The sequence below is a fragment of the Panthera uncia genome, chromosome A2, assembly GCF_023721935.1.
Source record: "Panthera uncia isolate 11264 chromosome A2, Puncia_PCG_1.0, whole genome shotgun sequence".
NCBI lineage: Eukaryota > Metazoa > Chordata > Mammalia > Carnivora > Felidae > Panthera > Panthera uncia.
The window spans coordinates 2,363,052-2,388,590 of record NC_064816.1 but is presented as its reverse complement, the minus strand read 5'-3'; the positions used below and the strand labels follow the sequence as shown (position 1 = coordinate 2,388,590).

At 64.2% G+C, this 25,539-nt stretch overlaps 1 protein-coding gene across 1 annotated transcript in view; it reads right to left on the bottom strand.

Annotated features, from left to right (window-relative positions):
- The window catches only part of NFIC (nuclear factor I C), a 50,674-nt gene extending 28,086 nt beyond the window's left edge, over positions 1-22,588 (bottom strand). The window contains exons 1-2 of the mRNA XM_049643191.1: positions 22,541-22,588; positions 17,402-18,008 (exon numbers count right to left, since the gene is read on the bottom strand). Coding sequence (XP_049499148.1) covers positions 17,402-18,008; positions 22,541-22,588 — 655 coding nt within the window. The remainder of the gene's footprint in view (positions 1-17,401; positions 18,009-22,540) is intronic.
- Positions 22,589-25,539: the final 2,951 nt, after the last annotated feature.

Genomic DNA, 25,539 nt, shown 5'->3' with positions numbered 1-25,539 from the left:
ACAGACAGGAAGTGAGCAAACAGAAGAGGCCCGGGATAACTCCACGCGGCTCTAAGTTCCAGGGAGGCCGTTAAACTGGGTGAGGGGACAGAGGGCGGCTCTGGGGGTGACTTGCGACACAGATGCCTGGCGGGGGCCCCTCTGAGGAGGTGTCGTTGGCACTGAGGCCTTAGCAACGGGGAGGAGCTGGCCCCGGGGAGAGCCGGGCAAAGGCGCAGCCTGTGCAAAAGCCCTGGGGCGGGAACAAACACGGGATGTTTGAGGACCCAACACGGTGAGCAAAGGGGAGGCAACGGGGCCACGCGGGCCACGTGGCTGCAGCGACAGGCTTGGGTTTTATTCTCGAGCGCCACGCAGAGGGACAGGCCCCCGGCTCTGCCAGATGGCACAACACCTCCGGTTACGAGGCCGTGCCGAGGCGTGAGGAGCCGCGGGCGGGAAGGCGAGACGGGCGGCCGCTTTGGAGGCCGGCGTGGCGCTTGCTCCCACGGAAAGTTAGACACGGAATCCACGCGGCCCAGCAATTCCACACGTCTGCATGCGCCCAACGAGGGGTGCCAGCGGGGCCCCCAAAGGATGCCCGCGCCCCCGTGTGCACAGCCGCGAGGTTCACGGCTGCCCCGCGTGGGGACAGAGGGAAGGGTGAACACGGTGCGTCCGGCCACACGCCGGAATGGGACCCAGCCCCAGGGAGGAAGGACGTCCGGCCGCCTGCCACCGCGTGGAGGGACCCGGAGGCCACTGTGTGCAGGGACAGGAGCCGGACACAGAAGGACACGTCCCGCGTGACCCCACGCGCAGGGGTCCCCAGAGGAGTCCCGTCCACAGGGACAGAGAGCGGATGGTGGGAGCCAGGGGTGGGGAGGCCGTGCTTCATGGGGACAGGGTCTCAGTCTGGGGAGATGGAAGGTTCTGGAGACGGAGGGTGGGGGTGGACGCAGCACAGCGTGAACGTGCCTGAGGCCGCGGAAGCTGTGCGCTTAGAAATGGTTACGCGGGTGAATTTTGCATCCTGTGTCCTTTAACCGCGATAAAACACACACACACACACGAAAACAGCGTGGCTGCCGAGCGGCTTCTGGAACCTTGGGGGCCGGGAGACCGGGGAGGGGGTGTGGGCACCGGCCCAGGGTGGTGGCCTGCGGACGGACAGAGGGACGGGACCTGGCGAAGTCGGGACCGCGCCTCTTCAAAAGCCGGCGGGACACGGCGGGGTGGGGGAGCCCGGAGTCCCCGTCCGGGCCCCGTGGCCCGTCTGCCGGGCGCGCGGGGCTCGCTGGCCCTCTGTTCTGACCTCAGCGGCTTCCAAACGCAGCTGGCTCGGCCGGGCTGCCACGTCCGCCTCCGACGACGCCGGCCAGCTAGAGACAAACCCAAAGCCAGGCCCTGGAATTCCGAGCTCCCGGCTGTCACCAGCCATCTTTAAACATTAGCCAGCCGAGGCTCAGCTTTCCCCGTCCTGGAAGGCCGCGCGGCACACGCGACCCTGGCCTTTGTCCCTCCGCCCCGCCGCCCCCTCCCTCCCAGGCAAGCTCCAGCCATCTTCGTCAGCCTAACCCTAACACCTCCTTCTCCGGAACACCCGCCCTTGGCCCCTTGGCCCAGCCCTAGCCCCCCCCACCACACGGGTCTATCAACACATGAAAATCCCAAGTCCTCCCCGCGGCCACCAGGCCCTGCGGAAACTGCCCCCCTGTCCCCTCCCCGCTCTCCCCTCCTCCCTCTCTCCCCCTGGCCCGCTCTGCTCCGGCCACACGTGCCTCCTCACTGCTCCTGCAATATGCCGGGCCCCGCGATGCCCCGGGACCTTTGCACAAACTGTGCCCTCCGCCTGGAACGCCCTTGCTGTGAATGCCTGCCAGGCCCATCCCCTCACTCCGTTCATTTGAGTCTCTGTTCCAATGTGGTTTACGTGTCCACAGCCCCTGGCACAGGATCTGGGCTCGATGTTGGGGGGATCCCGTCCCTCCCGAGAGGCGGGACGACGGATTCTCACGTGCGTCCGGTTATGTGACAACCTGCTTCGTGTCCCTGAGCCTCCACCCCACCCCATGCCAGCGTCTGCGCAAACCCAGGCACAAAGGGACACGGCGATTCGTTTATTCGACCCACGCGTTGAGCACCTCCTGGGTACGAGGCCCTGTTCTAGGTTCTGAACAAAACAGACCCGAAGTCCCATCCCTGAGGCTCACGGTCGCAGGTTGCGCCCCAGCCATTGTAAGGAAGGCCAGGGGTCGAGCCTCGGTAGGAGGCCTCCAGGCTACGCTAAGCTTGAACTTGGTGCTGCTGGTGTGGCAGGAGGACCGGAACTGAGACCGCCCTGAGCTGCAAGGAACCTCAGCAGAAACCCTGGCACTCCAGGGGGGGCGCCCGGAACACAGGCTCCCCGGCCCAGCAGCGGCGACCCCTGGCCTGCGGTCCGGCCCCCGCTGTGTGACCTCAGAGAAAGCGCTTTCCCTCTCTGAGCCTCCACGTCTTGGCACCGAGGCCCTAGCACGCCTTCTCCAGGGTGCCACCTGGACAAACCGGAGGGAAGAAAAAGCAAGACGCTGGACGTTCAAGGCGTGCACTCGCCGGCCCCTGGGGAACGTCTAGGAAATGCGGACGAGACGCAGGGGACCCGAGAGGCGAAAGGGCCCGGCCCGGTGACCTCCTGGATGCCGGCCTCCTCCCTCGCCTTGTGCTTCCTGACCCGCGTGTTCCTAGAGTCTGGACCGCACTTTCCCTCTCCCTCTCCCCGGCCGCCCGGCCGCCTGGGCCCGAGCCAACCTGCCTTGGAGTCACTTTCAAAGAAAAGTTTCTGTTTTCTTCCCACCCGGCCCAGCGCCCCCGCCGCCTGGCCCGCTCCGCGGCCTGGCTCCGGCCCGGCCGGGCGCCCGTGGACACCTCAGGCCAGCGGGTCAGGGTGCTGGCCCTCCGCCGCCCCCAGCCCAGGCCTCGGGCCGCACTCGGGGAGCCCGGGAGGCCCCACGGGGGAGGCCCCCGGCGTGGCCGTTTCGGGGTGTCTGGCCCCAGAGCCCCGCGGGGAGGTCCCCGCCGGCCACAGGGCCCACTTGGAGGCCTGCAGGCCGGGACCGGCCCCATCCCGGGATGCTTTGGCGGCCAGGCCGCCTTATGACATCATGGCTCTGGCGGCCATTTTCTCCACTCTCCCTCCCCCGGCTTCCAGATGCTTCTGCCGGCCTTGGCGGCCATTTTGTCCGCGCAGGAGGCTGGGGCTGGCACGGGAGCAGAGCGCCGGCCCTCCCTGCCGGGTGGGGTGGGGGGGGGCTCCCCTCGGGCCCCTCGTGGCCTCCGAGGGGTTAAGTGCCTGCGCCACGGGGCGCAGGGGGGGCAGGCAGGCGGCCCAGCACACGTGGCCGCCCCGCGGCCCTGCTCCCGCTCACGCACCCCACTCCGGGTGGCACCGGGGCCGCGAAAAACAGGTTAAAAATACCCACACGCGCAACCCCCCCCCCCCCACCGGTCCCCTCCAATGTCAAATGTGTCAGCGCCACCCGGGGAGGGGGGCAGCCTTAAAATAACTTGCTGTTTACATTTGGAGCAAATTCTTGGCTCCTCGGCAGCCAAGCCCGGGCCTCCTCCCACCTCCCTGGCAGGCCTGCTTCAGCGGCCGCCGAGCGGGGCGGGGAGCTCCGGGGCCACATGCGCGGCCCCGGGAGGGGACGGGCCAGCCCCACTTGTGGCCACACGGTGGACGGGGCCGGGCGGGAGCGCCAGAGAACGCCGGCTGCCAAAAATGGGCGCGGGCCGCGGTCCCACCCGGCTCCCACCCCCCCACCCCCCATTTCTGATGCTTCTTGGGTGGGGAGGGGTGGGGGGGGTTCGGAGAACTTCCTGGCCAAGGGAGGCGGGCACGAAGGGAGGGCTCCAGAGCGGGGCAGAATCCTGCAGGAGCTGTGTGGCCTCAGGCCAGCCCTGCCCGTCTCTGGGCCTCCAGGGAAAGCAGTCCGGCCTCCCCGGACTGGGATCAGGAGGATGGGTCCCATCCCAGCCTTGCTGGGGTGGGTGGGGGGCGGGAAGGAAGGGGGACACGGAACGTCGCAGCCCCTCTCCCTGGCTCCCCTTCTGCAGAAAGTGGGTGTTGAGGTGCAAACACCTCAGATCTGGGCACTCCCATTTCACAGAGGAGCAAACTGAGGGCCAGAGGCAGGAAGGGGCTTGGCCCGAGTCTCACGGCTGTTAAGTGCACGAGCGGCTCAGAGCCCAGTTAGTCTGGTTCCAGAGCCCCCCACTTTAAACCCACCGCCTTGCGGTGGCCCGGCCAGTTAAGCGCCCAGCTCTTGGTTTTTTTAGCTCAGGTCACGATCTCACGGTCCGTGGGTTCGAGCTCCGCATCGGGCTCTGTGCTGACATCAGAGAGCTTGCTGGGATTCGCTCTCTCTGCCCCTCCCCTGCTTGTGCTCCCTCGCTCTCTCTCTCTCTCTCTCTCAAAATAATTTAAAAAAAAAAGTAAATCCACTGCCTCGACTGCAGGAGGAGGTTGGAAACTCCAGGGCCCCAGCCTGAATTGAAGGGAGGGGTAGTGGGAGACTTTTCTACTCCCCTGGCCCTCCTGAGGCCTCTCTTCCTGGAGCCTGGCACGCAGTCAGTACTCAATACACGCTCGCACGTAGCTGGCGCTCAATAGATGCTTGCGGACGAGTGATGATCATTCAGCAGGGGCTGGCACACCGTAGGCACCGGGCACCTGCTTGTCGTACAAATGACTGGGATTATCCTGACAGGGCGTGGCATACAAAAGGTGCAAAATACATGCTTGTCAAAGGAGTCTGAGGACTGTCGGGAAAATTGGGGGATAGTCAGAGGAAAAGACCAGGTTGAGGGGGACACGGACTCTGACCAGTGGTGACACAAGGGATTTCCGACAGCAGGCCTGAGGCAGGGTGTGGAATGTCACCCAAACATTGCCCATCTCAGTCCCCCTGGTCCTTGGAGAAGGTCCCTCACCTGCTCCAGGGCCTGAATATCAGAGGGAGGGACCTGTGGCTGGAGAAGCCCAAGGAAGTAACTGGAATCTGTCCTAGGGGCCCAGGAAGGCTTCCTGGGGGAGGGGATATTGGAGCTGGGGCCTTGATGTATGAGTAGGAGTTTGCCGGGCACCGAAGGGGCTTGTGGGGAGTGAGAACAGTGAAGATAATAAGAACCACAGCTTAATTCCTACTGATCCCAGCAGTGTGCCCATTTCACAGATCTGGAAACTGAGGTACGGTGAGTGGCTTGGAGCCAGGCCATCTGTTCCGGGGGCACCGGAGCCACATGGTGAGATGCCCCCCCTCCCCCCCGCCTTGCCCCAGATTGGCTGTGACGCCAGGCTAGCCCCTTGTCCTCTCTGGGTCTGTTTCCCCAGCTGCCATGGTGGAATTTGGCCGGGCACCAGGGGGGTGCCATTTTACTGGAACAAAACAGGGCCTCGGAGAGGGCACAGTAGTCAGTTAACTGCCCGGTGGCCCGTCCCAGTCAGTGCTGCGGGTTTCCACTTGCACGCCTCCCATGCCGGCGGGCTCTCTCCCTTCTTATGAGCCTCCTGCCTCACGACTGCTGACCGCTGGAAAGGGGCCTGCTCCGTGCCAGGTGCTCACTGAACCCGCTCCGCAGTTACAGACTGTCACTCCCGTTTCACAGATGAGGAAACTGAGGCGCAGAGCGGGGCAGGTCCTGGCCTGAGCTCCCCTGGCGAGCACGGGGATAAGAATGGGGGAGACGCTGCCCCCCCTCCCCTGCGTATGCCCAGGCCGGGGGCCGGAGGGACCTATGATCCAGGCGATCGACTCGCACGGCCCCGCTCCGCCTAGGCTGACGATGGTCCCTGAACTGTCACACCTAGGAACAGGCTTGCAGGCTGGCTGCCTCCATTCTCCCCTCTCCGGAACCCATGCGGTGGCCTGGGTCCCTCAACTATCACCACCTCACTTTTCCACCAGCGTCTGTCCCCCTCCACCACCCCCCCATGTGAGCCCTCCAGGGCTCCCAGCTCCCCGGGGTAAAGGCCCAGTGGCCTCCAGGGCCCTGCAGGACCTGCCCCGTCCCCTCTCTGCCCTCCCCTCCTCCCTCTCTCCCCTTCGCCCACTCAGCTCCAGCCACACGGGCCCCCTCGCCGCTCCCTCAAACCGCCAGGCCCGGTGCTGCCCCAGGACCTTTGCACAGGCTGTTTCTCCCACCTGGAATGCTCTCCTCCCATTTGTTCGCCCAGCTGGCAACTCCTCAACCTTCAGGTCCCAGCTGGAACGTCAGGCCCTCCGACAGACCCCACCAAATAGCCCGCTGTCTCTATCCCTTTGCCCTTATTTTTTCGACAGCCCTCGTCGCCAACTGCTGTTTCCCGCTTGTTCTTTGTCCGTTGCTCCCCCCGACCGGGAACCCCCCCCCCCCCCCCCCCCCGCCGCCTCCTCCGTCTTGTGTCTCGGCCGTGTCCCCAGGACCCAGAGCCCATAGTGAGCGCTGAATCTATTTACTGACTACACAGGGACTGCGCTGGCTGAGTGCTGAGTGCGGACGTGTTCTGTGCTGCCCCGGACCCCTTGTGGGTCTTCACTCTTGTCTCCCTCGGCGACCCCACGAGGCCAGCAGATTTTACAGATGGGGAAACTGAGGCTCGGGGAGAGCAGGGAATAAGCAAGCGTCAGAAGCAGAATAGGCCACGCCAGGCCTCTGGGCCCCCGCGGCTGGCCCACTGCCACCGGGAACAAACAGGGTGTCTGTCAACAACCCCGACAACCGTAAGAGTAATGCCGACGGGCCGGCAATGACTCGCACAGCATCACCCCGTCCGTAAGGGTAGCCCCCGTGCGGGTTGGCGCGGGGCCCCGGAGGGGAGACTCGGGGGACACCGGCCCCTTTAAGATCTTCCCCCTCCCCAGCTGGGCGCCGGGCCGGCCTCCCCTTATGTAAGCAGGCCAGCTGCCCTTGCATAACCTGGTTACATAAGGAAGCAGGGAACAGGCTTGTCCATCCGGCAGCAACCTGTCCCGGGCCGTCTGTGGGGCCGGCCTGGGGCACAGGAACGCCGAGGCCACCCAGAGTGGCCGCCGGGTGAAGGCCCGTGCAGGGGCCTCTGGGTCGGCTCCTGTCCGGGGGTGGGGGAGGCCGGCGTCTCAGCCACAGCATCCTGTGCCCGGAAAAGTGAAAGGCTTCCAGTCTGCGAGTGGATGGGGGTGTTCCCATTACTGTGACGGAGAGACTGAGCCCCAGAGAGGCCTAAAGCTTCACAGCCCCAGGCAGAGGGCGGAGGCGACAGGCCTCCGGTGGAAGCTGGGGTCCGGCCTCGGCCAGAGCCCGAACCTCCCAGCTCCTCTATACAATGGGGCTGCAAACGCGACCTTTCTGCACAGGGCCTGGTGTGCAGCTGGCACTCAATACATGCAGCCTTGAATTCAGCACCGGGCCCGCTCTAAAAGGCTTTTAATTCTGCGGACGGGCCTGCCGCTGTGGCCCCGTCCTGCAGTGAAGCCACAGGCAGGCCCGAGGGAGTGGCCGTGCCGGCCCGCGGGGGAATGTGTGAGCCTCGGGTGCTGTGTGGTGGCCCCACTGTGTGCCAAACCCTGGCCCGGATTCTAGTCTGTCTGCCCAGCAGGCCCCAGGGTGGACGCAAGGAGCCCCAGGAACAGGCGGGGAAACTGAGGTGTGGAGAGGAGGGATGTGCCCAAGGTCAGACCCAAGCCCTACCGTGCGCCCCTGTCTCCTTCGCCAGGCAGGCCTCCCCAGCCCCAGGCCCTCCGTCTGACTACGTGGGCTTGGGGGTGTCTGGGTGTGGCCGTCCCCCCCACAGCCTCCCCACCTCCCCCCACCCCCGGGAGGCTCAGTTCTTTGGGAGGGGTGTGGCTTGGGGGTGGAGGCGGCCCCTCTCCTTTCTCCTTCCTCTTCTCCCTGGGCACTGGCCCTTTAAGGCAGCAGGCTGCCAGGGCCTGTCCCGGGGTTACCCCAAGGGGCGGGTGTGGTCAGGAACAAGGGGCCCATTCAGCTGCTGCTGCCACCTCCGGGCAGCCCACAGGCTGGCCTGGGTGGGAGGCAGGGAGGAGACTGGCAAAGGCAGGGACTAGGGGTGGGCAGAGTAAGAGACAGGCACTAGCAGAGAGACAGAGAAAGAGAGACAGAGAGACACAGAGACGCCTGGCCTCTTGGCTGCACCTCCTTCCTTGTTCTCCTGGATCGGGCGTTTGAGGCTGACCCAACCCCCAGCCAGGAGGCAGCCCCCAAAGGTGCTCCTTGATCCAGCTGAACCTGGCGCCCACTCACTAGCACCCAAATCCTGTAATCCCAAAGGGCGGATCCTGGGACATTCTGGGGAGGTCCCCGACACACCTCAGATGGCCCCTTCCCAGGGGACCGTGGTGGGCCCTCAGATCTTCCAGACCTGAGTTCGAGTCCTGACGCTAGCTCTTGGCTGTGTGACCTCAAGCCAGTGGCTCTAACCTCTCTGTGCCCCAATTTCCCTAACTGCTAAATGCAGCTCACGACAGTCGCTACCTCGGTGGGGTTAGGATGAAGCAAAATGGGGCGGACAGGCCCTCACATCTGCCGGGAGTCTAAGAGCCCCCAGGCCGGCCGCAAGTGCCCCAGACGTGCAACCCTGCCTCCCATCCGACGTCACAGCCTCCAATTCCAGCCGCTGCCTTCACCCGAGGCCCTACTAAGCACCCTGCCGGCTGTGGGTAGGAGCTGTCCTGGTGCCCCCCGGCCCGCAACGGCCTCTGGAAACACATCCAGGGTTCCACGTCCCCGCGACTGACATCTATCTACCGCGGATCAAACGAAGTCTTGATTCTTATTCCCAGGGCTACCTGGTTTCAGGTTCTCACCCCCACGAAACGGGGCCTCCAAGAAGGCGGCCGCTGCCTCCACCAGTCCGGGGCGGGGAGCCTCAAAGAAACCAAAATCCGCCTCCTGCCCTCTGTAAGCATCGTTTCTGAAATATTCCGTTCTGTCACCTGGTCTCAGGACAGACGTACTCGACTGACCTGAGCTTTCTGCATCTCTGACGAAGAGAATCCTAGAGCCTACCCCTGGGAGTTCTAGGACCCAGCTCAAGAAAACTCCAGAGCCCGTCCTCGGGCATGAAAACACCCAGCATGAGGAATTCTGCAACCTGCCACCAACGGTCAAGAATACACTTCAAGGGTTTCTTGGATGTCGATGAAATCAACGCTGGGAGAAGCAGTGACAGATTTCACAGGTTTGGAATTCTCATATGCTTGAGAACCCTGGTTGAGATCATGTGAGATCTGTTCCCAGATGCTTGAAAACATCTCCCCTCGAAGACGCTAGAACCCGCCCCGGGGGGTCCTAGAACTCAAGTCGCGGAATTCCGGAGCTTGTCCCTCCGTAAGCAAAGACCCATCGTCAAACATTTGGGATCTTGCTTCCAGATACTCAGAAACCCACCCCTGGATGGTCAGGAATACACGTGAGGAATTCTAGATCAAGGGATCGGCTTGAGGGTTTCCAGGAAAGTTTCCTGGACTGTTAAATAACAACCTCGATGAATGTCGAGGGGGGGGGGGCTGGGTGGCTCAGTGGGTTAAGCATCAGAATCTTGATGTCGGCTCAGGTCACGCTCTCAGGGTGGTGGGTCCAAGCCTCACGTCGGGCTCTAACGCTGCCAGCGTGGAGCCTGCCTGGGATTCTCTCTGTCTCTCTGTCCCTCAGTCTCTCCCCGCTCCAAAGAAATAAATAAACTTAAAAACATCTAGCCAACTTGGGGCGCACTTGGGATCTGCCTTGAAAGTCTCTAGAATTCAGATGCTCTTAGAGCCGAGTCGCCCGCCGGGTCCACGTGTGGCTCTGAGCGGCTGAAACGTGGCTGGTCAGAATCAGGGTGTGAATTTCAAAGACCGAGAAGATTCCGAGTACCTTGTCCGTCCTGATATGTTTCAAAACGACAATATTTTGGTTGTCCCGGGTGAAACAGAATATATTGTTAAAACCCACGACCCCTGTACGTTTAGACTTTTACGTGCGGAGACCAGAGAAAAAAGTTACATTATCTACGCGGCTCACACCGTATTCTACTGGACGGTGCTGTTCTGAAACCCGCCTCGGAGAACTGGAGAATTGCCCCGGGGGCGGGGGGGGGGGGGGGCCTGGGTGGCTCAGTCCATCCAGCGTCCGGCTTCTGCTCAGGTCGTGATCTCACGGTTCGTGAGTTCGAGCCCCGCGTCGGGCTCTGTGCTGATGGCTCAGGGCCTGGAGCCTGTTTCGGATTCTGTGTCTCCCTCTCTCTCTGCTCCTCCTCCGCCCATGCTCTGTCTTTCTCTCTCTCTCAAAAATAAACATTCAAAAAAATTAAAAAAAAAAAAAAAAAACTGCCTACACAGTAAAGACCCCTCTGAAGATTCTAGAACTCAGGCCTTGGGAATTCCTAGAATCCCCCTCGTCCCTGCCTTGACCTGTCTTCCCTTGGGGCGCAGGATGGGACAGAACAGACCGGAGGAAGGGCCCCTACTGGCTGGGCAGCCATGGGCAGCGTCCCGCCTCTCTCTGGGCCTCAGTTTCCCCATCTGGACAAGACGTGCAGTGTCCCCGTGTGCCCCCTCCCTCATCCTTCACCAGCTCTGGCCATCTGTGACTTCCTGCCCACACCCAGCTGGAGGAAGAGGGGCTGGCCTGGCAGCTGGCTGGCAGGGGGGGGGGGGATGCCAGAGATGTCCCTAGCTGCCCTCAGCCTCCCCTCGGCTCGCTGGGCAGAGGGCCAAGGCGGCAACTGCGGCCGCCATGCTGGGGCGGCCACCACAGGTGCACCGCAGTGTCTCCTGCTCCCGCTGACGCCGTGGGGACAGGGCACTCGGTGGGCGGCCCCCCCGGGGAGCCTCCTCACCCCTGCCTCGGTGGGGGTGGACTGCTGGAGGGCGGGCAACAGGGGCGCGTCCGCAAGGGGAGCGCCTCCCCGCCAACTGGGTCCCCCTCCTGAGCGCCCGCCGCGTGCTACGAGGTTTCTTTGTCACCGATTGGACACTCCCTGAGCTCCTTCCGCGCAAGAATCCCAGGCGCAAAGATGGGCGCTAACGTGCCCGGCCGTCGGAGGGCAGAGCTGGGGCCAGGACCACAAGCACGGGGATGCTGATAATCCCTATTTGACGGTACCGTGGTCATTTGTACGAAGCCTTTACCACCAGCTGATGCATACAGAACGCACTTCTGCTTATTATTATTATTATTGTTATTATTATTATTAACAACAACAACAACGAGTCTTTCAATTGGGGTAAAATACACACAACACGAAATTCACCATCTGAACCCTTTCCAAGCACACACAGCTCAGCGGCATCAGGCACACTCACACTGTCGTGCAGCCGCCCCCGCCATCCGTCTCCAGAGCTTTCCATCTCCCCAGACCGAGACCCTGCCCCCAGGAAGCACGGACTCCCCGCCCCCTGCCCCAGCCCCGGCTCCCACCATCTGCTCTCTGTCTCTGTGGACAGGACTCCTCTGGGGACCCCCTGTGCGTGGGGTCACGCAGGACGTGTCTGTCTGTGTCTGGCTCCTGTCACCGTGCACGGTGTCCTTCGGGTCCCTCCACGCGGTGGCAGGTGGGAGGACGCCCTTTTCTTTTTTTTAAGTTTATTTATTTATTTTGGTGTGGTGGCGGGGAGAGCGCACAGGCAACTGGGAAAGGGGCCAAGAGACAGAGGGAGAGACGGAGAATCCCCAGCGGGGTCCACACCACCAGCACAGAGCCCGACGAGGGGCTCGAACTCATGAACCGCGAGATCATGACCTCAGCCCAAGGTGGATGCTTAATGGACCGAGCCACCCAGGCGCTCCTGGATGTCCTCCCTTTTTCGGGGCGACAGATCGTTTTTGAGTGCTTCCCGTGGGCCCCGCGTTCCGGCGCTCGGCAGGCGCTCCGTGACTCTGAGCCTACGGGGTCCAACAAGGCGGGCACCGTTCTTATCACGCCCATTTGAGAGGGAAGGAAACCGAGGCCCGCGGCCGTGAGGCCAACTTCCTGAAGGCCGCGACAGGCACGAGCCGTGTGATTTGAACCTGGGTCATCCGGCTACAGAGTGAGTCCCAACCCTCCCCTTGGGCTCCCGGCCTGCTGTGCGAGCGGAACCCTCACCTGCTGGTATCTCTTTGCTGCTGACCAGGAGCCTGGAGGCCTGCCACAGCTATAAATACGCCGTCAGCTGGCGTCTGGGCCTCCCACCCCTGCGGCCACCTTCCCTGCACAGGCAGACGGCCGGTCCACCTGGCGGCCCAGCCCTGGGGGAATCCGGGCTGCCCGGAGCCCCTCACCCCTGCGCCACCCAGACACCTGGAGGGGGGCAACGCCACCAGCCGCCAGCGGAGAGCCCGTCCTGGCTCACGGGGTGGGCGGAACGCGGCCCGGGGTCTCAGCGCGGGCCGGAGGTCTCTCCCACTGTCCCCTGGGGCTGGAGAGAGGGTTCAGGAAAGGACAGAGCGATTATCTGGTGCCTCCCATCTGCTTCCGGGGGATCGCTGACTCTGGTCCCCAAAGCAGCCGACACCGTTTTTAGGCTCCCCATTTACGGATGGAAAAACCAAGGCTCGAGAGGAGAATGCACTTCGCGCGGCCTGAAGCAAGCACGGGCGTCAGCTGTGAATGTCACGCGGACAAGTGGGTGCCCTCACGCGCCCTCCTGCCCGCCTTTCGTCTCCCAAGGGCCCCGTGCTGGGCCGAGATCAACGGGGCGGAGGAGGCAGGGGGAGCCTCAGTCGTGGCCTGGCCTGCTCCTCTCTTATCCCACAAGGCCCCACCTTCCTGCCTTCGGTCCCGCACAACCCCCGACCAGAGAGGGCTCGGTCACACAGCACACCAGGGGCAGGCCCGCGGCTGCCCTGGGTCCCCTTGCTCCAGACCGTCTGAACCCAGGGTGCATTTCATGTTGACCCTGGCCCCCAGGCTTGGTCCCGGTAGGCCCTTCGGTGCGGTTCACCGCTGGTCGTTCATTTATCCACCGTGCATTCAAGCCCCCCCTCTTTCTATCGTCTGTCTGCACAACCGGGAGGGTGTGGGTACCACCCGCCAACCTCCAAAGCGGCTTGTGGGCTTTTTCCCTTTAGGGGTTTCAGGCACTCAGGATCCTGTAGGTTCTAACTCGGCTCTGCCTCTCGGGAGCTGTGTGACCTCGGGTGAGCGGCTGACGGTCTCTGGGCCGGCTTCCTCGCCTGAGACCTACCAGAAGGTAACCGCCGCCCCCACCCCCTGCAGCCCCCCAGCAGGGCCGTGGCGAGAATCAAACGAGGGAAAACGTGGGATGAGCTGAGACCCAGCCCGCAGCGGGCACTGCGTATGTGCTCGCACTGCTTTACCTCTGTGGTTATCACGGCTCCCCACTTCCCTCCGGGAGGGGCTGGGGACCCCCTCGATTCTCCTGCCGCTCCCTGGGGCGCCCCGGGGCGCCCCTCCAGCAGCTGCAAAGCTCCCCGAGCCGGCCCCTGCCCACAGCGCCATCCCGGGAGGTTGGCACCACACAAGGCGGGAACGAGGAGCCGGCCCCGCGTCAGCAGATGGGCACCATCTGGGCTGGCCGCTCGGGGCGGGCTGGCAGCTGCCAGAGCGGGCGGGCCTGGCAACCCCTCCCCCGCCCGGCCCTGGCACGGGGCCCGCCCGCGCCTCAGGTTTCTCAGGCCGCCAGAGGGGGCGGGGAGGCCTGGCTGGGCTTCAGGGCTGGGCAGGCGGCTTCCCTCTCTGGGCCTCGGCTCCTCCAGGCTCCCTCCCAAATGCAAGGCAGGTGGAGGAGTGCCGGGCTCCCCCCCCCCCACTCCTTCCTGGCCTCCCCACCGCCCTCCCCACGAAGCCGCCACGCAGCAGGCCTCGCCTCCGCCAGTCTCCTCCCCTCCCAGGCCTTCCCGCGCTCCGTTCCTCACGCTTCGGGCCACGCTGGCCTCTGGGCCTTTGCACTGGCTGTGCCCCCGTGCCCGGTGCACTCCCACAAATGCCTCTGTGGCTCCCTTGCTTCCTTCAGGCCTCGATCTCAAAAGCCACCTCTTTGGGGCCGCCCTCCCTCCTCGGCCTGCAGTGCCCCCCTCCCCACCCTCTCCACACCCTGCCCTGCTTTGTTTTTATTCACTGAACCATGAATCGCCAACTTCCGGGTCCCCTGCCCAGTGTACCCATTCAGCGGGCAGTCCCCCGGGTCCTCAGGTGAAGTTCACATCGCCAGCTCATCATGGTCCCCCAGCTGCCCCCAGGGCACACACTGAGTCCAGCCCCTGGACTCAGGGCCCCGTGGCCCCAGATGGACAACGGGGCAGCCAGATTTCACCCCAGGAGGTGCCCCGGGCTCTGACCCGCCTGAGAGCCCCATTGGTGAAAGGGCCTTCTCAGAGGTTATCCCCATCCCTTTGTCCCCCATAATAAAGGTGGGAGCACCCCTGTGAGCCCACCTGACCCCCCAGGAGAGATGTGGAAGCTGGGGGGGGGGGGCTGCGCCTGTCCCAGGATAGGGGGACTGAGTGCCAGGCCTCTGTGCCCGTCTGTCTGTCTGGACCTCCAACTGTCTCTGCGTGTGTCTCTCGGTCTTTCTGTCTGTTCCGAGGTGCCCTATCCCCCCCTGCATGCACGCTCCCCGCGGGCCCGGTTGAAGGGGCTGCTGTGCTGCGGCCCAGGCCACAACACTTTCCAGCCCTGAGACCCCAAAGTGGAAGGAGGAGGGCGGCCAGCGACCATCTGCCTCCGCCGTCAGACCGACAACCTGCGGGACCAAGAACAGAGATTTCTCTGGGGCCCGGGAGGAGCACGGGGGGCCTGGAGGTGGGAGCCCAGAACAAAGGCCCAGCCCGGGGGTGCCAACACGCCGACCGGATGCCCAAGTTGCGCACTGCAGTTTTCCTCTATCTCCCCCACCACCCAGGGGGAAGGGCCGGGTTGTCTTCAAAGAAGCTGCCTGCATCCAAACCCCACCTCTGCCCTTTCTCGACCACGTGACCTTGGGCAGGCAGGTCGCTTTTTGGGGGCCTCTGTTTCCTCATCCTCGACGCGAGAACCACAGTGATCCCTGCCTTGGAGGGCTGCTGAGAGAATCGCTAAGTGCTCAGAAACACTGCCCGGCAGAGAGAGAGAGTGTAGTTCGGAGCTGGGGTTTTGAAGCATACGCAGGAGTTTTCCGTATGCGAAAGACCTTCGGGCAGAGGGAGCATCAGGGGCGAAGGGGCAGAGTTGGCCAATCAGAACTATGATGAGGATGGTGGCGGGGGTCACAGGAGTGGCCCCCGGGGCCTGGCACCTCTTCCCGCCCCGCGGGGGGTTCGTCTCTGGGCACTTACCATGCGGGCCCAGCGTTCCTACCGGGCAACTATTTTCGAGCTTCCCCTTTTAAAGACGAGGAAAGAAGGCACAGAGAGGTTAAGCGACTTGTCTCGGATCACCCAGCCCGCAAGCCGCTGAGCTGAGGCCGGGTCGGCCGGGACCAGGGCGAGCTGGGGTTCCCGCGGGGATGACGGGGGCCTTGACCTTCCCCAGCCCTCGAGCGAAGAGGCAGACGGGGCTGGCCGGCAAAGGCATGGCCGCCGGACACGAGGGTGTCTGGGGAAGCCTGGAGGCCCGGCCTGCCTGCCTGCCGAGCCGAGCGGGGGAGGGGGCCGGCTGGAGATTGTGCTGACTCCGGCAGAAAACTCGCTTCGAAATGTTATCAGCTCAGCGCGGAGGAGGTGGGGGCAGGGCCAGGCTGCAGGATGGATGTGGGTGGTGTGTGGTGGGAGAGGCCTGGACCCGAGTGGTAATGAGCTCAGCAGCCCCCAAGGCCACCCCTGCCCCCGGCCCCCGGGACACACAGGCGCCTCGTCCGCCCCTCTGCCTCCGCGACCCCGAAGGCGGCTTCGCCACCGGCCTCAGTGGGTTTGATGCTCGTCCGTGGGGGCGGGGCAGGGGGGCGGAGGGGGTCAAGGTCGAGGAACCCAGGTCGAGACTGGGAGACTGCCCGCCTCTCCCGCCCCCACACACCCCCCGGAGACCGGGAGCCCGACAACGTCACCCCCTCCTTCCCCCCCGGCCGGGGGGGGGGGGGGGGTCCCCCCCCCCCCCCCCCCCCCCGGCCGCATGCAGAGGAAACACACAGAACGGCGATGTGTGTGCAAGGTCACGGCCTGAAAAGGGCAGGGCTCTGCGTGGAACCTGGGCGGCCGGGCGCCTGGTCTGCCCCCACCAGACCCCCACGCCGGGCCACCCCCGGCCTTCCTTCTGTTTCTGGTCGTGCCACGGAGCGTGCTCCTGGGGGGGGTCTGCCGTGGCTGGGCGTGCAACCTGAGCGTACCCACCGGACCCACTCAGGCGGCCCCCAGGTGCGTGCCCACGTGAGCACCAGGCTCAGCCCCGGGGGGCGGGGGGCCGAGGCATGGGGGGGGGGCATGTGACATGTGACCGCTGGGTCCTACGGGCACGCTGGACTCCATCCCCACGAACACATTCCCAGCTGACACCTGCCACGTGGCAGGCCAGTGTTCACAAGCTACATGCGTGACCTGGCGAGTCCCCCGTGGCCTAACCGAGCTGAGGACTCAGAACCTACATGTGACAGACAGGGGAAACTGAGGCCCAGGTTGGACCCACAGCCAGGAAGCAGCAGGGCGACAGAGCCCACGGCCCTGCCAGCCAGGCCCTGCCCTCGGCCACCAGCCCTGCCGGCATCCAGAGGCCGGCCCGCACATCTGGCCTCCGCATCTCTGCCCAGGCAGGGCGCTGACCCTCTGGGACGCCCCCACACTCGGCTCTGTCCAGCCATCCCGCAGAGCTCAGCTCAGCCACGCCACTTTGTCCAGGAAGCTGCCGGGGGTCTCCTCGCTCTCACAAACCCTGCTGTCTCCAGGAGGGGCATCCGGCCCCAGAGCCAGCAGACGCCCGGCTACAAGGGCCGGAGCTGGGGACACAGGAGACCAGAGGACCAGAGAGGGTGGCCACCCAGCCCAAGTCGCACAGCACCCAGTCTCCCACGCGGCACAAAGGCGGGACCTGTCAGGCCTCTGCGGAAGGTCCGAGGGTGGACCAACCAGGATCCACAGCGGGCGACCAGAGCCCTGTCTCCGCTTTCCCCAGAGGGATAAGGTTGTTTCTCTGCCACCGGTCACCCTCCGGTCCTCACCCCTATTCCCAGCAAGGCCTTCTGCTGCCCCTCGGGCCTTCCGGGACAGGATCTCGTCTCCCGCCATCTCAAGAGCTCGCCTCTCACCTCGAAACCCCCCAGGACACACTGCCTCCTCCCTCAGACCCTCCTTGAACCCCATCTTGTCCCTTCACAACACCGGCGCCTGCCCGCTGCCCTAGCGTGGGCCCACCTACCCCCTCGGACCCTCCCGTCGCCTCCGCCTCCCGTCTGGGGGGCGCACCTGAGCCGCCTCCCCGCTTCGGCCACGCGCGCGCGCGCGCACACACCGCCCCCTGGAGACCCCGGGCGCGCGCGCGCGCGCACGCACGCACGCCGCTCGCGCCCGCCCGCCTCACCTCGCTCGCGCACGAAGTAGGCCAGGTAGAGGTCGAGCTCCTTGACCGCCACGCCGATGTGATGCGGCTGCACGCAGAGCACCGGGTGGCCGCACTGCGCCGCCTTGACCAGGCGCTCGCCGTCGGTGCTCTCCAGCGGGATGCCCTTGAAGAGGATGACCATGACCAGGTCCAGCCGCCACACCTTGTCGGCCTGGCGCAGGCAGTCGATGCGGCGCATCTTGCCCTTCTGGTCGGGGTTGGAGAGCACGCAGCCCGGCGCCTTCTTGCCGGTGATGGCCAGCACGAAGTCCTCGCGGCACTCGGGCCGGATGTCTTTGCGCAGCTTGGCCAGCAGCCGGGACGCCCACTTCTGCTTCACCTCGGCCTTCTCGCCCAGCAGCTCGTCCTTCACCGCGCGCTCCTCGTCCTTCGACATCCGCTTCTCGTGCTTCTTGAAATACTTACGCTTCCGCGCCTGCAGGTTGAACCAGGTGTAGGCGAAGGCGCGGACGTGAGGCAGCAGCGCCTCGATGAACGGGTGGAACTCATCCTGCAGGCACGAGAGGCCAGAGGTCAGGAGGCGCCGGGGACGGGGGGCCCACCGCCCAGCCCAGGGGACTGAGGTCTAGGGGCCCCAGGAAGACCCAGGCGCGTGTGGGCAGGGAGCCACCGCGGACCTGGTAACCTCCTGGGGGAAAGTGAAGGCGGGAGGGGGGGGGGGGGGGGGGGGCGGGGCGGAGAGAGGACCCGGCGGAAGTGCACGGGGGACTGGCGTGAACCCGAATGGGGAAACTGAGGCTTGGACTATGCGGGAGGCGCGGGGCAAGGCAGGAGTTCATGGAGGGCTGTCTTGAACCCTGGAGGGCCCCCAGAGGCGGACGGGGGCTAGCCCATTGCACAGATGGGGAACACTGAGGTCAGGAGAATAAGGATGTTATGGAGCTCTTCTCTGCCCACCAGAAAGGGGGTCGGCAAACCCCAGTCTGGAAGCGCTTTAAAGGACAAGGTGGCGAGTGTTCCATTCTGTCGCACCTGCTCGACTCTGCACCTACTGCCAGATCAGCCGTGGATGCGGCACGTAAATGACGGGCGTGACCACGTTCTGATGACACTGTGTTTAGGAAGAGAAGTGGCGGGCATTGGGCCCTGGGACCCGTAGTCTGCAAACCCCGGAACCAGAGCGTGCGCTCCCGTGTCTAGAACGGGGCCAAGCATACACCAAGCATACAGTGAGCACTCAATGATTGCAGGCCAGGCCAGGCTCTGAGAATGCCATCTGGTGCTGGCTTTTCAGATCTACCATCAGCAAAGAAAGCTGACACCGGGGCGGGCAGGTCTGAGGGCAGCCTCCACTGGCCCTTGGTGCAGATTTAAAAAATGAGGGCTAGGGGTCGTTCCTATAGACCAGCGGTACAGACAAGATGGGCCGAGGTCTATGGGCCAAGACTAGGGCAACCTAGACGTCAGGGGCCGAGGGAAGGGGCAGGGGCTCCTGTATAGACCCCCTGGAGGGGGAGGGAAAGCGGAGGCCCAAGAAGGCATGAGATCAGAACACAATAGAGGAGGGGAGCCCGTCCAAGGAGGTCCAGAGCTGGAGAGAGGAGCCCCTGGAGGCCGGTAAGACCCATTCCACAGACGGAAAAGCTGAGGCCTGGGGAGGCTCTAAGTCCTGGCCAGACCTGTGACTTCAACACCCACCCCCACCCCCAGTCATGCCTAACTGGTGTTGCCGGGAGGCCCCAACACCCGCTTTACAGACGAGAAGACTGAGGCCCTAAGAGGGGACCTAGTCACGAGGGGCGTGGAACCTACACCCATCTGACTTCCCCATGACAACAGCAGCGGCCCTCGCTGGGTCCCCTGGAGCGCAACCGGGGGCCGTGGGAGGCCCAGTCCCCTCCCCTGGGGGTAGGGGTGCTGCCTCTCTCCGCGCTTCATCAAGGGAAACTGAGTCTGCAGAACCTCCCAGACCTGGTTTCTCAGCCTCCAGGAGAAAGGAAGACAAAGGGAAGAAAACCTCGGGCCGTGTGTCTCCACTCTCGCCTGGGCCGCCAGGCTCCCAGAGGGGGAGCGAGACCTCTTCCTGGCATGTGAGTCCCATTATCTGCCCAGCTCCCGAGGCCACGCTATTCTATTATTATTACTGACATTGTTACAACTCTTCTGGTGGCTTACGGTCTTCCAGGGCGCAGGGAAAGGCCCAAGGCTCCGCTACCCATTGTGTGATGGGAACCAGGGCTCAGGGAGGGCGGGAGACCTGACCCAGGGCCCACAGCGTCTCAGGGCCTGCGCGAGGACCCCAGCGAGGTCCCCGACCCCCCCGGGAGGCAATCGGGCCTTTCTCAGAACAGCCTGGGTCTCGCGGAGACAGCTGCTCTGTGCCACCCGTTTGCTTTCTGGATGGATGTGGCTGGGCTCGGTCCCACCTCCAGGCCTGGACCCCACAGTAACCCCCACCCGGTGCACCCTCTCTGCTCTGGGCCCCTCGTGCAAAGGGGGTGCGGGGGGGGGGGGTGGGAAGGGAAACGACCTCAGATTTCACCTATTACCCAGGCTCTGAAAATAGCCTCCCGCCCTCGCCAGGGTGGGGCGGGCCGGGGCTCGGCTTGTGCCAACCCCAGCTCCCCACTCCGATGTCCCCCAAAGCGTGAGTCACCGTAACAGCTGTGGCAGGGACTGGACCTCAGGGCTCTCTTCCGCTGCCCGCACCCCCACCCCTGCCCCCACCCCGGCTGACCTGCTGAGGCAGAGGGAGAATGGAGGGGGCCCATCCTAGGCCGGAGTCTGTCCAACCTCAGCCTGGCTTTTCTGTGCCTGAATGCCACCTGACATGCTGGCCCCAGAGACGGGGAGTGATTCACCCAGGGTCACACAGCCGGTCAGCAGAGCTGGGACCAGAGCCCAGGCTCCCTGGCCAGAGAAGCCGGGGATGGGGGGGGGGGGGGGGGGATCGGTAGAGGCATAGGTCGCTGCCCCCAGTGGAGGGGACGCCAGGGTGGCAGGAGGCCAAGGCAATGGTGTTGACCTTGGGCCATGGCCGCCACCCAAATTCTCGCGCTTACTGGGGCAGTGATAAGAGGTAGCCGGGAAGGGGCAGCCGGACTGTCAGCCAGCAGGGACAGACAGACAGGTCGCCAGAACCCTTTTCTCTCTGAACCCCTCCCCTTTCTCTGAGTCCGGCCCTTTCTCTGGGCTCCGCCCCTTCTTGGAGCCCCGCCCCCCTCTGGGTCCACTCTCAGGAGAGGTGCCAGGGAGGTGGGCAGGGGTGGGAGCCCACGTCACCAGTGACCCCAGCTGGGCCTGGAGGAAGGAAGGCAAACAGTCTGTAACTGGGTCATGGACCTGCTGCCCCAGCGTCCCTTGTCCTCCCTGGGAGGTCAGGCCAGGTGAGAGGCAGGCCCGTCACTGTCTCTGTCCCACAAGACCTGCCACAACCAACACATCTTTCCCAGGCACCTCCCGATGCCCTCGCCGGCTGACCAGGCAAAGGAGACGGTCAAGGCGAGCTAGAGGCCAAGAGTCCTCCAGAACTCCTACACATCCCTCAAAGCCTTGTCTCCAGTGCCCCTTCTCCTTCAGGCAGCCTGTCCTGCTCTCCTCGGAGTTTCCCCCAGACCTAGCCTGGACCACACAAGCTGGGGTTCTCCAAGTCCAGCTCTATTGCCTTCCTCCCCCCTCCCCCAAACCTGGGTCCCAGGACCACCAAGCAGACTGTCTGTAAGGGAATGAGGTCGGGTTACAGCGGCCACCTTCTGCGTGACCCAGGAACAAATCACTGCTCCGCTCCGGGCCTCGGTTTCTCGTTCTGGACAATGGGCAGAATGGGTTGCTGCAGCTGTTGGGGTTTGTGACTCCTGGTAACCAGAGAGGCAATGCTGGAGGCGGGGGGGGGGGGAAGGGAGCGAGGCCAAGACTTTCCCAGAAACTCCACTTGGCTCACTGGGATTTCCTGGCCAAAAAGGGGAGCAGCATCTGGGAGCTGGACACCTGGGTCCCAGCCCTTGCCAGATGGGTTCGACCATGAATCTCCTATTCACAAACCACAGCTTTTCCAAGAAGGATTCTCTCTCCCTCATCTACCCGGTGACTCACGCAACGTTACGGCGAATCAGTCTTGCCACCTCCTGAATTCTTATCCCAAACTCTTACGCATCCTTCAAAGCCCCGGTTCCAATGTCTGTCCCTCCGGGTTAAACCCAGGTTGAGCGGCAAACAGCAGAGCTCGTATTCAAACCCAGGCCCATCTGGCACCAGAGTGAGCGTTTCTAACCTCAGGTCCTTCCTCCCCTCAAGCTCAGAGCGTCACAGCTTAGGCACAACGCTCATATAACGAGGGAGAGATTCATTTGGTTGTTCAACAAACATTTATTGAGTGCCTACTGTGTGCCAGCTCCGTGCACGGTGCTGTGGACCCAGCAGTGACCTGGGCTCTGTCCTCACCTGGCTCCTGATCTGGGCTAGGGATGGATGTTAAAACAAGCCGACAAATATGTAATAAAACGTCAGTTTGAACAGAGTGGCCTGAAAAAATTTCAAGGAGTTTGAGGAGGGCCAGGGGATCCCTTGGGTTGCGGGGGTTTTTTTTTTGTTTTTTTGGGTTTTTTTTGCTGACGGTGGTCAGGGAGGGTCTTTCAGAGGAGAGGACGCTTGAACAAAGACCTAAAAAAATGACAATCCGGGGCAGGAGCTCTCCACATAGTGAAAACAGCATGTGCAGAGGCCCTGAGGCAGCATTGTGCCTGTTTTGCAAGAACGGCGAAGAGGTTGGTGTCACTGAAACAGAGTGAAGGGAGGCGACGGGGGCTGGGTGTGCAGGGTCTAGTGGGCCACTGGGAAGAATTTGGGTATGTACCCTGAGGAGTGGGAATGGAAACTTCCTGCCAAAGTGACCAGGGAGTCTGAACCCTGGATCTCCCGACTTCCCTCTCTGTGCCTTCATGTTCCAGCAGGATGGCCGGGGTGCGGGAGAGACGGATAGGGAGTCATTTCAGGGGCTGATCGCTTCCTGAGCTACCGACAGGGACGATCCTTGCACCCATTTTCCAGATGGAGAGACCGAGGCGCTGAGCACCGAGGCCACCCACCCACAGCCACGCAGCCAGGGAGGCGCCAAGCTGGGGCTCGGACCCGCGTCCCTGTGACTGGGGACCTCCTGACCCCCTCGGCCTCGCTGCTGGGCCCTTCAAGCACGTGGTCTGGCCCCATGGCTGGGACGCCCCGGAGCACCCTGCGTGCCCGCTCTGAATCCCGTGTGACTCCCTTCCCCTGCTCCGTCCCAAGTCACACGCCACCTCGTCCTCGGCCAGAGCGGCAGGCCCTCCAGGACACAGATTTGGTCCCTGTCGTTCACCGCTGTGCCCCCAGCGCCCGGATCCCCGTGGGAACAACCTCACCCTTAATTACCCCCCCCGTTCACACACCCCAGGCGCCGAAGGATGCTGCTACCCCGCTGGGTTTGGCCAGACTCGGGAGGACCCTGGACAAAGCCCGGCAGGGAGGAAAGACCACGAGAAAAACCCTCGGGGGTCACCGCTGTCCCCATCACCCAGCCCAGGGCCTGGCTCCCTGCCCAGCAAGCAGTGACAGAACGAGGGGAGGGTATGCTGGAAAGGCCTCCCAGATGTTTGATCCAATTACTAGTCTAGCGACCGCCATAATCACAGCCACATTTATTTGGCACCCACTGCATACCAGGCGCTGTGCCTGGGGTGAGGCATCCGAGGAAGGCAGGCCTGCACGCCTTGTCTCAGCTGGTGGACCCGTGCGGCCGTTCGTTTATGCAGCAAACATAAGCACCTACTGTGCGCCGGGCACCTCACAGGGGACCCGCCTCCCTGAATCCTCAGGCCGCAACGAGCAGCTGAAGCTCGCCCTGAACTTCACCGTGAGGACGGGGCACGGAGAGCGAGGTCCCCTGCCCAGAGGCACCCAGCCGGAAGGCCCAGGGCTCAGTGCTGAGCCTCCTGAGCGAGATGTGGAGGCGGATCCGAGGGGCCCTAGGTGTCCCGCTCGGGGAACCCCGTGAGGGCACGTCCGCGGCGAGGCGGGGCCGTGTCTCCGTCGGTGCGGTGTCAGCCCGCGCGTCTGTGCGTCTGTGCGCGTGGCTGCGTGTGGTTCAGTCCCACGGGGGCCCCTGCACGTGCACCAAGGGGGCGCACCTAGGCGAGGCGGCACACGCGTGTATGGGTCGGTGTGAACTCGTGCATTCGTGCGACGGGGGGGCGGGAGGACCCAGGACCTGGTGAGTGTTTTGTGCGCGTTTGGTGTGAGACAGGTCAGACGGTTCAGGCTGAGAGAGACAGACAGGCAGAGACAGAGAGCCGGAGGGAGACACAGAGAGGGAAAGAGAAACAGAGACCGAGGGAGAGAGAGAAGGAGGGAGGGAGGAGAGAGAGAGAGAGAGGGAGAGAGGGAGAGAACGCTGACTCGGCCAGAATCCGGGCTTCGTGATTTACAAGGCGCCTGGCCCTGACGCGCTGAGGCACCTCACCACCGCTGCAGAGAAGGGAGGGAGGGACGCAGGCTCGGAGACAGAGAGCAGCCTGGAGCGAGGTTGTGCTTTCTGCAGGAGCGAAGCAGGGGCCATCAGACCAGGGGCGGCGGGTGGCGGGGGCGGGGGGGGGGCACCCACAGGGAGCGTCCACCTGCCCAGGCCTGGCTAAGCACCCAAGCAGGAAGCGGCCCCAGGCCCACTCTTGCCAGCCATGCTGTGCTGTGCCACCCCGGGCAGGCCCTGGCCCTCTCTGGTCTGGGCTCCTCTGCCAGCCCTGAGGTGCTGGGGGACCCCGACCCCCCCAGAGCCCCCACCAGGCCTAGACGTCACTGATTCCCGATCCCCACCCCGCCCCTAGGAGGCACTTCAAATATCCAGTACACAGATCACAAGTCCCGGCCACCCTCCCAGCCTCAGTCTCCCCGCTGGAGAAACGGCCGTAAGGGGCTGAGAGGGACGGAGGGGCAGAAATGAAGGGAGGAATCAATGAATGAGGGAGGGGCCCTGGCGGCCAGGCTTGGCCGTGGCCGTGGCCTGGGCCCAGCCCCGCGGCCCCGGGGAATCCTGGGCCCTGCAGCCAAGAGGGATTTGGCCCCAAACCTGGAATAACTAACGTGGCGGGCGCTTGGGGCGGAGGGAGGCAGGGAGGGAGGCCCAGAGCAGGGCGAGCGGGAGGCCGGCCTTCCCGCCGGCAGGATTTATGGAAGTAACGGCTGCTCCACAGTTACTCTCGAGAGTAAAAGTGAAAAAGTGCTTGAGTCACCATTGAAACAGGGACGGGGCTCCCAGAATCCTCCAGGGCCGCCGTGGCCACCCCCCCCCCCTCGGTGGGCAGGGCCGGGGGCGCAGGGGCGCTGGCACCGGGCGGCCGCCCCCCCCCGCCCCCCCGCCCCCCCACCGCTCCGGCTCCGACAAGGATCCGGGTCGAATCAGCTAAAAGGGAGCTATTTTCGGATGGGCTCAGGTTGTAAAATTAGTCGGGAAAAGGGGGGACATGGAGGCCCAGAGACGGGGAGACACGGGGAGAGACACACAGAGACAGAGAGGGAAAGAGACGTAAGACATGGGGAAGGACACATGGGGGAACAGAGAGAGAGAGACACAGGCTTGGAGGCAGAGACAGGGAGAGACACAGAGACAGAGGCGGGGGGACAGAGAGACAGGTGGAGGGAAGTGAAGATGGTCAGACAGAAACGGGGTGCTGGCGAGGGGCGCAGGCTGAGTGGGGCGGCCAGGGTCCTTCCGGGAGCCCCCAGGCCAGGCTGGGTCTGCAGGGACCCCTGAGGATCACACCTGGCTGCGGGGCACCCCTCCTCGGTGGGGGGGGACGCAGGAGAGCAGCAGGGGAGGGGTGCCCCCTGCATTTGGGCCCCTCCCCCTCCCTCCACGGTGGGGGGGGCTCTCTCTGTGTCCCCCCCCACCGTCGCTTGCACGGGGCAGCCTCAGATATCCCTCACTGTTGTCTCCACCCCCCGGGAACGGCCACCAAGCCAGGCCCCTGAGCACACATGTTCCCGCTCGGGTTCCCACCGCAGCAGCGTGGACGGAGGCCTGTCTCCCGAGGAGTCCTGATGGGGCAGTTCCAGGGCTCGGTGACAAAAGGCGGCCTTCCAACCTCCTCCCCTGGAGTAGCCTCCCTGGCTCGGCACCCCCCCCCCCCCCC